The sequence below is a fragment of the Carcharodon carcharias genome, chromosome 10, assembly GCF_017639515.1.
Source record: "Carcharodon carcharias isolate sCarCar2 chromosome 10, sCarCar2.pri, whole genome shotgun sequence".
Lineage (NCBI taxonomy): Eukaryota > Metazoa > Chordata > Chondrichthyes > Lamniformes > Lamnidae > Carcharodon > Carcharodon carcharias.
Genome location: NC_054476.1, coordinates 147,845,359 through 147,862,249, shown reverse-complemented (window position 1 = coordinate 147,862,249; position 16,891 = coordinate 147,845,359). Strand labels below are relative to the sequence as shown.

The window sequence follows — 16,891 nt, the reverse complement described above, 5'->3', positions numbered from 1 at the left end:
TATGTTCCCATCCAGTGGCTTGTTACAAAACCGAATTGACAGAGGTTTATGGACATACCAACCTCACCTTTCACAATCCAAATGCATGGTATTAGGAGAAACTTAGAAATCCTTTTTTTCAAACCACATTTGCCATTATCCTCTTACCTTTTTTTTTCATCATCGTGTTAATTCTGAGGCCCTTTAATGTTGTTCTAATGATCTCCCTGGCTGCTTGAATTCTTTTCCCCTTCATTCTACTGCTTGAGCTATCCCATTGTATTTATCTCTGGTAAACAATGCCTTGGAGAATGCCAACATAATACTGTCACTGGGTATTCTTTTAGCTATTAAAATTACTCTCTCTAATAACAATCCATTTTGCTTCCTTACTTGAGAAAGGATATAACAGCATTAGAAGCAGTTCAGAGAAGGTTCACTCAACTTATTCCTGGGATGAAGGGGTTATCTTATGAGGAAAGGTTGGGCGTGTATCCATTGGAGTTTAGAAGAATGAGAGGTGATGTTGAAACACACGATCCTGAAGGAATTTGACAGGTGGATGTTTTCCCTTGTGGGAGAGACTAGAACTAGGGGACACTTTAAAAATAAGGTGTCTCCCATTTAAGACAAGAGATGAGCATTTTTTTAAACAAGGTTTGTTGGTTTGTGGAATTCTTTTCCCCAGAGAGCAGTGTAGGCTGCGTTATTGAATATCTTAAAAGACTGAGTTAGATTCTTGATTGACCAGAGTCAATCTAAGGTATTGGGGGCAAACAGTAGAGTTGAGGCCACAATTGGATCAGCTATGATCTTATCAAATGCTGGAGCAGGCTTGAGGAGCTGAATGGCCTACTCCTCATTCATGTGTTCCAATGTATGTTCGTATGTATTGCAATATTTGGAGCTGTTGAGTGATATCACAATTACTACAAAAGTCTCTTTTTGGTTAAGCAGGAAATGTTTGGAGTGAGCCACTTGTTTGATAAGTGTTTTCTCAGCTTGTGCTGTGTTTGTTTTGATCTCTGTAGTCTTTGCGGCACAGGATCTGAAGAAAATAATGGATGTGTTTGTATTTGTAACTGAACTGTTCCTGTTCCAGTACCATCTGGCCTGAGGACAAGAGTGGCTGATTCTTGTTAGTTCAGATGCTTAATGTTTGATCAGAACTCTATGATTTTGTGGAGTTTCAGTTAAATACTAACATCAATTATCATCACTTGAGTGGATCCTTTATTTTGGGTGGGCGTTTGGTGAAGCAGGAGGACGTAAATGGGAGCATTGTGTAATGTGCTTCAATAATGCTGCATGGCTGTGGCTTGCAGCATAAGAAGTGGGTTTTGCCCCAAAACACATTGATTGACCCAGTAAATCAATTAGCAGAGCACCATTTAAAGAAGTTGTGCTTTCTTAGATGGAGAAAGGGCAGGTCCATTTGTGCCGTTCTTAACTCCTAGTGGCTAACTTAGGAGTAACAGGCCAAAGTGTTGCTCCTTTAGGTCAGAAGACACTATTGTATGTTGTGACTGAGCACAAACAGTCTAAATGCATAGGAAAATAGTATTCGTCATTCACAAGGTCAATTAAAATAATGAAAATTTTTCATATTATATGGCTGAGACGTTCATCTGATCTTGAGTTTTCCATATTCGGTGCATCACGTTGAGTTGCTCAATTGGATGTTAACATGGGGCAACATCAAAATGGATTGTTTTAAAGTGCCATTTGGTTGTCAGAATTCCAAAATGCAAGAGTAAACCATTCAGTGAGATCTTGACCATTTTGCCTGCCTTGGCTCTTTATCTTTTAATACCCTTTAAATAGCAAACTTCTGTTTATCTCAGATTGTAAATTGGCCATTGAACTGCAGCCGCTTCTATTTTTTCTTTCTGGGCGTTCCATATTTTTACCTTTCTTTACATGAAGTGCTTCCGAACTTTGCTCCTGAATGGCCTGGCTCTGATTTTAAGGTTATGTCTCTTTGTTCTAAACTCCTGCACCAGCAGAAGTTTCCCTGTCTACTCTATCGATTGCTTTTAAAAGATCTCAATCATTTCATAGAAACATAGAAACTAGGAGCAGGAGTAGGCCGTCATCCAACTCAATAGCCTGCTCCCGCTTTTTCCCCATACCCTTTGATCCCTTTTCACCCCAAGAGCTATATCTAACTCCTTCTTGAAAGCATACAATGTTTTGGTCTCAACTACTTTCTGTGGTAACAAGTTCCACGGGCTTACCACTCTCTGTGTAAATAAATTTCTCCTCATCTCAGTCCTAAATGGTCTGCCCCATATCCTCAGACTGTGACTCCTGGTTCTGGATTCCCCCACCATCGGGAACATCCTGCATCTATCCTGTCTAGCCCTGTTAGAATTTTATAGCTTTCTATGAGATCCCCCCTCCTTCTTCTGAACTTCAGCGAATATAATCCTAATCGACTCGATCTCTCCTCATATGTCAGCCCTGCCATCCCAGGAATCAGTCTGGTAAACCTTTGCTTTGCTGCACTCCCTCTATAGCAAGAACATCCTTCCTCAGATAAGGAGACCAAAACTGCACACACTATTCCAGGTGTGGTCTCACCAAGGCTCTGTATAATTGCAGCAATACATCCCTGCTCCTGTACTGGAATCCTCTGGCTATGAAGGCCAACATTTGCCTTCTTTACTGCCTGCTGCACCTGCATGCTTACCTTCAGCGACTGGTGTACAAGGACACCCAGGTCTCGTTGCACATTCCCCTCTCTCAATTTATAGCCATTCAGATGATCTGCCTTCCTGTTTTTGCTACCAAAATGGATAACCTCTTTTTAGCCACATTATACTGCATCTGGCATGCATTTGCCAACTCAGCTTGTCCAAATCACACTGAATCATCTCTGCATCCTCCTCACAACTCAGCCTCCCACCCAGCTTTGTGCCATCTGCAAATGTGGAGATATTACATTTAATTCCCTCATCTAAATCATTAATATATATTGTGAATAGCTGGGGCCCCAGCACCGATCCCTGCGGTACCCCACTAGTCACTACCTGCCATTTGGAAAAAGACCCATTTATTCCTACTGTTTCCTGTCTGCTAACCAGTTTTCTATCTCAATACACTACCTCCAATCCCATGCGCTTTAATTTTACACGCCAACCAAATCCATTGGCTCCTCCTCATCAATTCTATTAGTTACATACTCGAAGAAATTCCAGTAGATTTGTTAAGCATGATTTCCCTTTCGTAAATCCATGCTGACTCTGTCCGATTCTGCCACTGTTTTCCACGTGCTCAGCTATTAAATCTTTTATAATGGGCTCTAGAATTTTCCCCACTACCGACGTCAGGCTGACTGGTCTATAATTCCCTGTTTTCTCTCTGCCTCCCATTTTAAATAGTGGGGTTACATTAGCTACCCTCCAATCTGTAGGAACTGTTCCAGAGTTTATAGAATCTCAGAAGATGACTACCAATACATCCACTATTTCTAGGGCCACTTCCTCAAGTACTCTGGGATGTAGATTATCAGGCCCCGGGGATTTCTTGGCCTTCAATCCCATCAATTTCGCCAACACTGTTTCCCTACTAATACTGATTTCTTTCAGTTTCTCCCTCGCACTAAACCCTATGTTCCCTCAACATTTCTGGTGTTGTTAATGTCCTCCTTTGTGAAGACAGAACCAAAGTATGTATTTAGTTGGTCAGCCATTTCTTTGTTCCCCATTATAAATTCCCCTGTTTCTGACTGTAAGGGACCTATATTTGTCTTCACCAATCTTTTTCTTTTCACATACCTATAGAAACTTTTACAGTCAGTTTTTAAGTTCCCTCCGAGCTTATTCTCGTACTCTATTTTCCCCTTCTTAATCAATCCCTTGGTCCTCCTTTGCTGAATTCTAAAGTGTTCCCAATCCTCAGGTCTTTTTTTTGTGGCCAATTTGTATGCCTCTTCCTTGCATCTAATACTATCTCTAATTTCCCTTGTAAGCCTTGGTTTGGCCACCTTTCCTGTTTTACTTTTGTGGCAGACAGGAATAAACAATTGTTGCAGTACACCGATGTGCTCTTTGAATGTTTGCCATTGCCTATCCACCATCATCCCTTTAAGGCTTCTCAATCCATCATAGCCAATTCGCGCCTCATTACCATTGTAGTTTCCTTTATTAAGATTCAGGAGCCAAGTCTCAATCACTCTCCATCACTCAGTCACTCTCCATCTTGATGAAGAATTCTATCATATTGTGGTCACTCAGCCCCAAGGGGCCTCGCACAACTAGATTGCCAATTATTCCTTTCTTATTATACAATACCCAGTCTAGGATGGCCTGCTCTTTAGTTGGTTTCTCAACGTATTGGTCCAGAAAACCATCCCGTATCCACTCCAGGAATTCCTCCTCTACGGTATTGTTACTAATTTGATTTGCCCAATCTATATGCATATTAAAGTCATTCATAATTACAGATGTTCCTTTATTACATGCGTCTCTAATTTCCTGTTTAATGCCATTCCCAACATCACCACTACAGTTTGGGGGTCTATACAATCCCCACTAACGTTTTTTGCCCCTTAGTGTTTCTCAACTCTACCCATACAGATTCCACATCGTCGGAGCTAATACCTTTCCTCACTATTGTGTTAATTTCCTCTTTAACCAGCAATGCAACTGCACCGCCTTTTCCTTTTTGTCTGTCGTTCCTAAATACTGAATACCCCTGGATGTTCAGTTCCCATCCCTGGTTACCCTGCAGCCATGCCTCTGTAATCCCGACCTGTTTACATCTATTTTTATGGTTAATTCATCCACTTTATTGCGAATGCTCCTCGCGTTAAGGCACAAAGCCTTAAGGCTTGTCTTTTTAACGTTACTTGTCCTGTTCCCACTATTTTTCCCTGAGGCCCTGTTTGATTCTTGCCCTTGATTTCTCTGACTGCCACGTTTCTTATTCCGCTTTCTGTCTTTTGTTCTTGTCTTTGATTCCCCTTCCTCTGACTCCTTGCATAGATTCCCATCACCCTGCCATTTTAGATTAAACCCTCCCCAACCACTCTAGCAAATGTTCCCCCTAGGACATTGGCCCTGGTCCTGCCCAGGTGTAACCTGTCCAGTTTGTACTGGTCCCACCTCCCCAGAACCGGTCCCAATGCCCCAGGAATCTGAAAACCTCTCCTTCACACCATCTCTTCAGCTACGAATTCATCTGATATATCCTGCTATTTCTACTCTGGCACGTGGCACTAGTAGTAATCCTGAGATCACAACCTTTTGAGCTCCTACTTTTCAACTTACTTCCTAACTCCCTATATTCTGCTTTTAGGACCTCATCCCTTTTTTTTTTTTACCTATGTCGTTTGTACCAATGTGTACCACGACCACTGGCCGTTCACCCTCCTCCTTCAGAATGTCCTCCAGCCACTCTGAGACATCCTTGACCCTAGCACCAGGGAGGCAACATGCCATCCTGGAGTCTTGTTTACGGCTACAGAAACGCCTATCTATTCCCCTTACAATTAAATCCCTTATAACTATTGTATTCCCATACTTTTTACTCCTCCCCTGCCCAGCAGAGCCAACCGCGGTACGATGAATTTGGCTGTTGCTGATTTCTCCTGAAGGCCATTTCCCCCCAACAGTCTCTAAACTCGTATATCTGTTTTGCAGGGGAATAGCCACAGGAGATTCCTGCACTGCCTGCCTAGCCATCTTGCTTTGCCTGGTGGTGACCCATTCCCTTCCTGCCTGTGGACTCTTAGCCTGTTGTGTGACCTCCTCTCTATACATGCTATCCATGATACTCTTCTCCTCGCGGATGTTCCAGTGTCCCCAGCCGCCGCTCCAGCTCCAAAACCTGGGCTTCCGGGAGTTGCAACTGGAGACGCTTCCTGCCCCCATGCTGGCCCCGGGCACTGGAAATGTTCCTCGCTTTCCACATAGAGCTGGAGGAGCATACCACGGCTTTGAGCTCTCCTGCCATGACTTACCCCTTTAAATTAAATTAAACCTTTTGGAAGATATTTAATATCAATTACTCTCAGGCGCTTCTTCCCTGCTCCTCGGTGTTACAGAATATAGCCCCTACAAACGATGAACCACAAAATAAGACCTTAAAAACTATAAGCAATAAAAGTAGTAAATGCTTACCCGGCCGAACTCATGGTACTCAAAGGATCACCTTGTTCCCTCCTCACCAAACTCCCTCAGTCACCCCTGCTCTCCCAGCTTCTCTTCAACTCCCAACTCCTCCTGCGCTCCTCTTGAACTCCTGACTCCTCTTGCACTAATTTTCAACTCCCCACTCCAGGGAATACAAGACTGGTTTATGTAATCTCTCATAATCTGGATCCCTCTTAACATTCTAGTGAATATGTGCTGCACCAAGGCCTGTTTTTAATTTCTAAGATATGGTGCTCAAAACACTACATGGTACTCCAGATTTGTCTAACCAGGGCTTTTTATATAGCTGTAGCAAACCGCTCCCCATATTGTTGCCCTCTATAGTCCTAGAAGGTAACATTCCATTAGCCTTTTTGATTATTTTAGTGTACAAGAGCAAAATACTGCAGTTGTTTGATATCCAAAATAAAAAATGGACAAGGCTGGAAAGACTCAGTCAGGAAGCACCTGTGGAAAGAGAAACACCAAGTTAATGGGCAGAATTTTACGGACTCCTGCTGGCAAGCTTGCAGGTGTCGAGGTGTGGGGGCGAGCATGTAAAATTGCCCGGGTGGCATCCCTGCCACCCTCACACCCTCCCCAATCTATCCGCAATTTTTAGTGAAGTGGGTGAGGACTAGGGCGGCCAATTGAGGCCCTTAAGTGGCCAATTATTGAGCAGCTTCCCACCTGGCCTCAAATTTGAAGCTGATGGAGGGGTTTAGAGGCATGGGGAAGCCTCGCAGGTCACCTTGCTTGTGCTTCATGCAGGAAGAGGGTGGGTGCAGAGTTGCATTCCTTTAGGGCCCCCTTTCCACATTGGTCACTCTCTACACTCCAAGGGCTGACCTCTGAGTGCTCTCTGCATCTCCATCAGCACTCACCTGGTCTTGGACTCTGGGGTTTTGAATTTGGAGACTGCTTGTAGTCCCCGTCCAGGCCACTGCTGCTGCAAATCAGATTGGCAGCACTCTGAGGTGGGACCTGCACCTGAGATAGGAGGTCTCCAGCCAGTTAAGGCTCTTTGGAGTGTTAAATTATAGTAGGGCTGCCATCCTAAAAATCCTGCCCAACATTTCAGGTCTATGACCTTCCATCAGAGCTCCATTTTAGCGATCTGTGTCCATTGACTCCTAAATTGCTTTCAAGTTCTACTGTTCCTAGTTTTTCACCACTTGGACCTATCATTTTTTTGGTACTAAATGGATAACCTCACTTTAACGTGCTGTAAATTGCTTGAACCTTAATTTGGATCCCTGACAGGATAAAAAGTTGGCAGACAGTAGTTTCAGTGTAACAAATAAAGAGGATTTATTAAGTAATAAAGCAACACTTAACCAGGCAATGTGAGTCACAGAGACCTTGACACTCTGAAGTAGCTCGGATACCGGCCGATGCTAGGTCTGGTCTGGACTGACTACTTTTTTCTTTCTTTCTTTCTTCTGTTTCTTCTGTGAACCTGTATGGCTGCGTGCTGAGCCCTTTCAGAGAGTCCTTTTATCCCTTTCTAGCTCTGGTATCCAGGATTTCCCCTCCTATATTTTGTAAAGATAATTGATTTGCACCATTCCTAGCACAATTAATATGATCAATACACCATTCACAGTTACATCAATAGATGATTGATACACAATTATAGCTACATCCTGAACTACAGTTAACAAAGCCTAAGGCATGCAGATGATTTGGAGTCTAAATTGTTCTTTGGTCACACAATTACAATCAGTGTAATAATACAGTCAAAAATATGCAAACAGCCTAGTCATTTCGAAATGTTTTTTTTCTGTTTCTTACTGTTAAACTGTGTATTCTACAGGCAGACTTTTAATATTTTAAATTGACCTAATTTTTATTTAATCATTCTGAATTGTTCTACCACCTTATCCTTGATCTCTATAAATGTCTCATTTCATACAAAATGTTATCCCTAATAATCGTGTGACATCCTTTATTTACGCCTAACCTATTCATTACAAACAGCTCTTCACACACCAGTTAACTCTTACGCATTTATAAAGTACAGTACCTAAAATTCATAGCATGTACATGTAAACCCGTATTTTTTACATCACTTGCCTGTGCTGAAACCCATGTAACAATTTTGGCCATTCATTTAATCTATCAGTGCCTCTGTGGCTCAGATCTTCCGTTCTTAGGAGGGTTGCACCCCAGGAGGGACCCCCCAAACCACCACCCCTGAATGCATGGGAATGGCCCAGGAAAGTTCAGCTTCTGTTGGGCAATTACTTTGCGCCTGGAACTGTCTGAAATTCTGATATAAATTGGAGACTTTGGATGGTTCCGACTCTCTTAAATAGTTATCCAGGAAAAGTTAGTAGGATTAAAACCACTTCTAAGTCATGGGTAACTATGATACAAACACCCCCTCCCTCACCAAGACCCCAGCTACCTTACATGCTTACCTATTCTCTGTCAAAGTGGCTGCGACCTTTTTAAAGTTACTGGTTTACGGCAGCTAGTGCTGTGAAAAGGAGATGTGGTAGCACAGAACTCCAGGAGCGGTTGTGCTGCTCGTTTTTCAGCTGCTCCAGGTTCTAAGATAAGTAAAAAGGAGTGGAGTGGCAATCTGATGGTGATTAGCACTCCATGGAAGATTCAGTCCTATGTAATTCTATGCGTCTGTCTACACTGCTTTCTATTGCACTAATATTTGTGATGTTGGCCAACTTGGGCATATGCTCTCTATTGTGTTATACAAGCCATTTATACATATAAAGAATAATTGAGGCTCCAATGTAGACTATCTTGGGACAGTACTGGCCAGAGGAGGAGGAGAGGAAATAAAAAGATGCGCTGTGGTGTATGGTTCTGATTTGCTTTCCAGTTCCAAGTGTTTGAAAAGGTAAGTATGAAGCTTGGGCTGGCTTTGGCCTCTGTACCTTTCTTCTTCCAGCCACTCCTTATGATCACAATTGTCACAGTCAAACAACCTGTTGAGACTTGTTTTTGAAGCTGTTACATGAAGTAATATTGTTTGGGCAAAAAAACTAAAGAATGTCCAGTACTGTGGAACATCACTGCATAAACGGTCCTCCCTGGAGGGAGTGGTAACTCACTCATCATTGTTACTTGGTGTTCTGATCTATTGCGTTACACAGTAGTAGAAAGTCATTGACAAAAGAATGATTTCAATTTCTGCAGCATCTTTCACAATCTCAGGACATCTGAAAGTGTTTTTACAGGCAGTGAAGTACTTTTGAAGCGTAGTCACTGTTGTCATGCAGAAATGATTTTCCAGCCTCTGGAATGGCCCTTATTTCTCCTCTCAGATGGCAGGACTGAAAAGCCTGGTCCTCTTAAATTTCTCTTGAATACTCCAGGAGTGGTATTAAAAATGGCTATGTATCCTGGTTTAAGCACTTGACCAGGGCTTGGTGCATCTTTTTGAGGCTGGGACTTAAGTATTAGAGTAAGATTTTAATAAGGCTTGGTCATTTATGAATTTTTACAAACTGGGCCTAGGTTCACTTCCATTTTTTTTAAAATCTATTTTTTCTTCTCAGATTGTTCCATGCCAGTATCTGTTGCAACCTGTGAAAAATGATGATCGGCACCTGTATTCCCAGCACCTTAAATCATTGGCATTTTCTGTGTTCACTCAATGTCGGAGATCCTTACCACCCTCCACCTATGTCAAAGCACTGACTGGCTTTGGTCCAGGATTGGCCTTAGACAGCACCTTAAAGAGTCCAGATGTAAGTGATGTGTCTGCCTGTTTTAAAAGAACTCTTCGTTCCACATTTTCCATGTAATGTAGGAGTCTGGTCCACTTCTGATTGACTCCAGGGGAAATGCCCAGTGTGGCCACCATTAATATGTATTTGTTGCTTTCCCCCACCTCTAGCATTGAATTTGTTGTATCTACCATTGTATTCTTTTAATTCTTGTGCCTGTCAATAAGAAATGGATTGTGTAGATTTTCTTTTGAGCTAGAGAGCTATGATCCTTTTAAAAGCTTTGCTTGCATTTTTGGGGTGTTCTGCTTAAAAAGAGGAATGCCAACAGGCGAACTCTTTTTATGCTCTGATTTCTGATCCACTTTGAGTGGAGAATATGGCTGCCTTAACCACTTTTAGTGGTTTCCAGTTTTGTAAAAGTTATAATTGCCCCGTGCCACTAAAAGATGGGCATGAAACACAAATAAAAGGTCTGTCACCACAACGCTCAATTGCAACACTTACCTTGGGCTCTCTGTGTCTGGGAGGGGAGTGTATTTTGCTTAACCTGCGTGTAGTGTGATAAAAGAAAGCCTCATGAAAACTGAGATTGCCAAGAAAAGACTAAGTTTTGATCTGGGTTATTTTGGCACTGAATCTCCATTGAATTTGAACACATTGTGAATCTTGCTAGCACTGGCTACACATTGGTATCCATTGATGCCAAAAGAACAGATAATGCTTATCTGCTGTTACCAGTGCCCAATTAGAGACTGGACATCAAAAACCAAATCAGCAAAGCATTTCACCAGCTCAACTGGCAACACTCACCACAGTCTCAATTTAAGCCCCATGTTTAGGACAGTTACCATGAATACTGAAGAAACACTGGCAGCTCACTGGCACTAAGAAGACTTGAGTGCTATGATGCAGCTCCAGAATGTGTTCTACTGGTACCTGCCCAATCTACTGGACACGACCTGCAGGGTCAGCCTAAGCACCGCACAATTATAATGTTCTAATATATCCCATAAGTAGAGTGAATGCCCTTAACATGTAAATCCCCAATGAAACTTTAATCCCCATTAAAATGTTTGGAAGTGTGATGACTCTTGAGAAATCTATTGAATCTGTATTATACATAATACTGGGATAGAGCCTCAGACCTTCCTGTTATGGATCAGTGCCACACTAAGAGGTGTGTTTACTTACTGGGCTATTTGTAGAGCTGAAATGTTTAAAATGTGACCTAATTCTGAACCTGTCTTTTTTTTTTTTGCTACAGAGACCAGAGCATTTACGGATTTACAGCCCACCATTTATCTTGGCTCCAGTGAAGGATAAGCAGACTGAGCTGGGAGAGACATTTGGAGAGGCTAGCCAGAAGTACAATGTTCTTTTTGTTGGCTATTGCTTGTCACATGATCAGAGGTGGTTGCTTGGAACATGTACAGATCTCTATGGAGAACTGCTGGAAACCTGCGTTATTAATATAGATGTACCAAACAGGTATGTAGACAACTGAAAAACATGAAAATATAGCCTAATTTACCAGTCTAGTCGAAAAGCTTGACTTAAAATTGCTAGCAGCCCAGATTGGAAGTTGTTTACAGAAAAGGACACATCATTCTATTTAGATCAGGTGAACCTTCCAGTCTGCGTTCACCTAAATAGGATAGTATATATAGAAGGTGCAGGTACATTGAGAAAATAAAGCAGGCATTAGAGACACATGCTGGTAACACATGGAAAGAATTATGGAAAGTGCTTCCAATTGCTACATATAGCCCCTGTTAGGACTGTCCAACCTCTGAATGGCCTTCTGTTGGCACCACCTCAGCTACAGATATCATAAAACAGACTGGCGCCAGTTTTTAAGATTTTGTGAGGATTGATTGGATTGTTTTGCCAGCATAGTTTTAGCATTGTTTGTGAAAGGCAAGCATAAAAATATATACCTTCTATCTTCCCATTTTCCAGGGTCTCAAACACTCCTAAGTGAAATCACAATTGTTTCTTTCAATTTAGCATACTGTACTCTCCACTCATGATGCGGTCTCCCTTCTCTACATTGGGGAGACCAAATACAGATTGGGTAACTGCTTTGGGGAACAACTCTGCAAGCGTGACCCTGACCTTCTGGTTGTGTAATTTTAATTCTCCTGCACCAACTCCGACCCCTCTGCCCTTGGCCTCCTTTCCTGTTCTGGTAAAGCCCAGCATAATCTCTTAGGAGCAGAATCTCATCTTTTAATAAGGTACTTTATAGCTGAGTTCAACAACTTCAGATCATAATGTCTTCCCCCAATTTTTGGACTGTAGGTGTTGATGAGTCTTTTATGTTCCCACCTTCTCTTGATCCAATCTTTTGTTTCTTTGCTTGTTCTGTTACCATCTCCTTTCGCCTTGAACCATCACCCCTTTTGTCTTTTTAATCCCTTATGTTTTCCACCCTATCGCAATCTTCCCTTTTGTTCTTTCCCCACCTCCCCATTTCCCTAGCTCTGTACTTATAACCTATTACATCTCTAACATTTTCCAGTTCTGAAGAATGGTCATCAACTTGAAATGTTAACTATGTTTTTCTCTCCACACAGGCTGAGTATTTCCAACATTTTTTGTTCTTATTAAGGAGGTGATTTGTGTTTAATCTGACAGAGCTCGTAGACGGAAAGGTTCACCCCGGAGAATGGGTCTGCAGAAACTCTGGGACTGGTGTTTGGGCATCATGCAGATGACATCACTACCCTGGAGGGTTGTTATTGGACGTCTTGGAAGGATAGGACATGGAGAGTTAAAAGGTAAAACAACTTAGAGGAGTTAAGCAAATGAAAATCCTGTGGCATCTTGCAAACTGGCACACTGCATATTTATTTAACAGATTTCTTGGTATGTTACTGGAAAGTCATTCTTGAAGTATTGGTTCCAGATGTGAGCACTGACTAAATGCAGATCGTTCTCAAAAAGACCCATATGAAACAGTCATATATATTAGAAAGAAAAGAACAATTTTACCAGACCTGTGCTATTACTCACTAAATTGGCTGATTTGTGATTTTATAAGAGGAATGTTGCATCAAGTAACCTATAACATTTTTCCACTACTAGAGAGAGCTTTGGGCAAGCAGAGTTCAGTCATTGGTGGGAGAACTGTACATATTCCAAGATGATTGTAAATTTTAGGTGCACATCAGTGCTGTCTTTTGAGATTTTTATATGTGTAAGAATGCAATATACGCTCCATCTATCACACTGCATTTTATTTTTATTCTATCTTTCAAGAATGTGTAGAAGGCCACAATTGTTCCCCTTCTCTTCTCTCTTAGATACTCACTCATGGTAGATACCAGCAGGTTTCATTAAATGGCCTTTAATCTAGGTTCACACATGCACAAAGTGGCAAGTGAGAGAGCAGAGTTCTAGCTTCTTTCCTCCTGATTTCTAAAAATGTATTTTCTAGCAGGGCGCATTGGATAGTGATCAAGGGCAGGAACTCAAACTTGAGGCTATTGATAGCGCCATATTGGGAATGAGATCAGCTGATTGGGAATATAACTGGAAATTGAATTTGTATTTAATTTGGGAATACTAGACAAATGTTTAGCCCTTTTGATATGAGATTTTTTTTACTCGTTTAGTGGAGGCTTTAGTTAATTAAACTCCAGGTTAATATCTATATTAATATAGCAGACAAAGGAATGCTATACAAATAATTAGCATTCATCTATCTGCTGGTATCCTCAAAAGTGACTTCTAGGCTATTGCAATATACTGGGCAAAGTCATCAGGAAAGTATTGGTGGAAAAGTGCTTTAAAATCCAGTGTATAACTTATGAAGCTGACTGCTGCCTCACCAACTCATGCTGCTCTTTTACACTTGCAGACTGGAGTTGCTTGCTTGGTCGTCGCACTTTGCAGTCCCTCAGCCGGCACCTGAAGGACACTTGCCGAATGTGTGGTATTTCTGCAGCTGACTCTCCAAGCATCCTTAGTGCTTGCTTGGTTGCTATGGAACCACAGGGATCCTTTGTGATCATGCCTGGTAAGAATAATTTGTGGAACGTACAGTTTTTTCAGCGATCCATTTCAATCTAAGAGGTGTGACATGTATTTATGAACTGATGTAGTTTTACATTAGTATGGTTTATTTAAAAAAAAATGATTAACCTGGATTCTGGTTGACATTTCAACACTCCATTTCAACAGCAGCTTTTGGTGGCCGGGCAAATGTTTTATTTTCATAATTTGCATGTGAAATGTGAAGGGTTTAATAATTTATAAAACCACCTCTACCTGATAGATGTTTTTCAGACTGGGAGGTGTTTTGTAGTTGTTCTTCAAGGGTCAGTTTTTGGTCCGTTAATTTTTTTTATATTTAAATTTTTACAAATGACCTAGACTTGGGTATAGGGAGAAGTATTATAACATTTGCAGATGGTACTAAACTTGGCATAGTAAATAGTGATGAGGATAGTTTTAGACTTTTGGATGTTGAAATGGGCAGAAGCATGGCAAATATAGATCAGTAGTGAATGAGGTTATGCACTTTGGGAGGACTAACATAAAAAGACAGCAAACTATAAATGATGCAATTTTGAAAGGTGTTGATGGGCAGCGACACCTTGGTGTCCATATACACCAACCTTTAGAAGTGGCAGGACAATTGATAAAACGACTCAAAGCATATGGGCTACTCCAGTTTATAAAAAGAGGCATAGAATATAAAAACAGAGGTAATGCTAGAACTTTATAAATCAATACCCTACCTACAGTACTCATCAGGGATATTGTGGCTAATTCTAGGCATCACACTTCAGGAAAGATATAAAGACCTCAAAAGGTACAGAGGAGGTTTACCAGGATGTTACTAGAGGTGAGGGACTTGGAGAGACTGGAGAAGTTTGAACTCTTCTTGTTGGAATAGAGGGAGTTAAGAAGTGACCTAATAAAGGTTTTCAATATGATGGGTTTTGATAGAGTAGATAGCTGTTCTCCCTGGGGAGTGGTTCAGTGATCAGAGGTTATTGGCAAAAGCTCTAGGGGGAGAAGAGAATTTTTTTCACTGAGTTGTTGTGATTTGAAATGCTCTATCTGAAAAATTGGTGAATAGTTATTTCATAATTTTTAAAGGAGTTATACAGGTACTTGAGGATGAGGAACTTACAGGGTCACAGACAAAATACTGAGATGTGGGATTCAAAACAGCTGTTTTTTTTTCAAAGAGCCAGCATAGGCATGATGGGCTGAATGATCGCTTTTCTGCACTAAGTTTCTATAATATTCAGCACCGGCTTTGTTAAGACTACCATCAACAATATTCTGGTGATCACCATTGAACAGAAATGTAACTAGACCAACCATGGCAACACTTTTTTTGTTTTACTCTTTCACAGGATGTGGGTGTTGTTGGCTAGGCCAGCATTTATTGCCTTCCCTAATTGCCCTTGAGAAGGTGGTGGTGAGCCACCTTGAACAGCTGTTGTCCATTTAGGTACACCCACAGTGCTGTTAGAAAGGGAGTTGCAGGATTTTGACCCAGCAACAAGGAAGGGCAGTGTGTGGCTTGGAGGGGAACATGCAGGTTGTGGTGTTCCCATGCATTTGTTGCCCTTGTCCTTCTAGGTGGCAGAGGTGCAGGTTTGGAAGGTGCTGTCGAAGGATCCTCGGAGAGTTGCTGCAGTGCATTTAGTAAATGGTAAACACTGCTGCCACTGTGGTGGTGGAGGGAGTCCATTACCAGCACCTTGGCAAACTTGCTGCAGTATGTATTATCTGCAGGATACTTTAGCAACTCACTAAGTTTATGTGAAAAGCACCTCCGAGTCGTGGTGCTTACTGCAAAGAAGCACAAGGGAAGCCAAATCTCGAATGCTATTAGCTCCAAGTTCCCTTCCAACTCTTAAATCATTGTGACTTGAAGATAGATGCACTGTCATTGCAGTGTTAGAATCCTGGAATTTGCTGCATAACACTGTGTTGGTAGTGCCATCAGCATGTAAACTACAGCTGTCAAGGAGAAGACTCATTGCTATCTTCTGAGGACAGCTAAGAATGGGTAATAATTGTGGCTTTGTCAGCATTGCTTTATCAAAAAGAATCATAGGAACTATGCCATGAGGCTAAATAATACAATTGAACTGGGGAGAAGGGCTTTATGGTGAAACATATTTATGCCCAACTATGGGGCATCATGTTCTGGTAGATTTTGGGTGCATCTGTCATTTACTAAGTGTTGAATTTTCCCTTCACTGTTATGGCAAGAAGGTCACTGGGAAAAGTAACCCCTTCACATTGAGAAGGGGTGAAGAAGTCACCCTGGGAAGACTCTTTCCTATTTCTTGCTTCATATAGCCACTATACGTGAGAGGTTCCACCAGCAGCAGGAACTTTATTAGAGGGAATCTTGTTCTATTAAGGATATAATGTTGTGGTTGAAGATACTGAAACCCTTGAAAATAGGGTTTTAGTTTGTTGACTGCCAACTTCAATGCCGAACTCGGATTGTTCTCACTAGAGCGATGGAGATTGAGGGGCGACTTCATAGAAGTTTATAAAATTTTGAGCGGCATGGACAGAGTAGATAGTCAGAAGCTTTTTCCCAGGGTGGAAGAGTCAATTGCTAGGGGACATAATTTAAGGTGAGAGGAAAAAACTATAGAGAAGATGTGTGGGGCGAGTTTTTTATGCAGAGGGTAGTGAGTGTCTGGAATTCGCTGCCAGAGGAGGTGGTGGAAGCAGGTGCGATAGTGGTGTTTAAGAGGCAGCTTGACAAATACATGAATAGGATGGGAATGGAGGGATACAGACCCCGGAAGTGCAAAATGTTTTAGTTGGCGGGCAATATGATCGGCGCAGGCTTGGAGGGCCGAAGGGCCTGTTCCTGTGCTGTACTTTTCTTTGTTCTTTTGTTCTTTGTTCAAACAATTCTATATAATTCTGTCATTTTGGTGGCATTTGTTGTTAGATTAATCAATTTGAGTCTGCCTAGAGCAAGTTAATCTCTTACCCTACTTGTACAGACCTTTGTGTAATATTTGAAGATGTTAAAAAAAAATTGACATAAGTTAGGAGTATGACTGCGTTAACTGGGCATGCATA

At 41.6% G+C, this 16,891-nt stretch overlaps 1 protein-coding gene across 3 annotated transcripts in view; it reads left to right on the top strand.

Annotated features, from left to right (window-relative positions):
• The window catches only part of med13a (mediator complex subunit 13a), a 192,553-nt gene that overhangs the window by 157,151 nt on the left and 18,511 nt on the right, over positions 1-16,891 (top strand). For all 3 annotated transcript variants that reach the window (XM_041196888.1, XM_041196887.1, XM_041196889.1), the window contains exons 23-26: positions 9,641-9,832; positions 11,079-11,302; positions 12,452-12,594; positions 13,677-13,835. In XM_041196888.1, the coding sequence (XP_041052822.1) occupies positions 9,641-9,832; positions 11,079-11,302; positions 12,452-12,594; positions 13,677-13,835 (718 nt within the window). The remainder of the gene's footprint in view (positions 1-9,640; positions 9,833-11,078; positions 11,303-12,451; positions 12,595-13,676; positions 13,836-16,891) is intronic.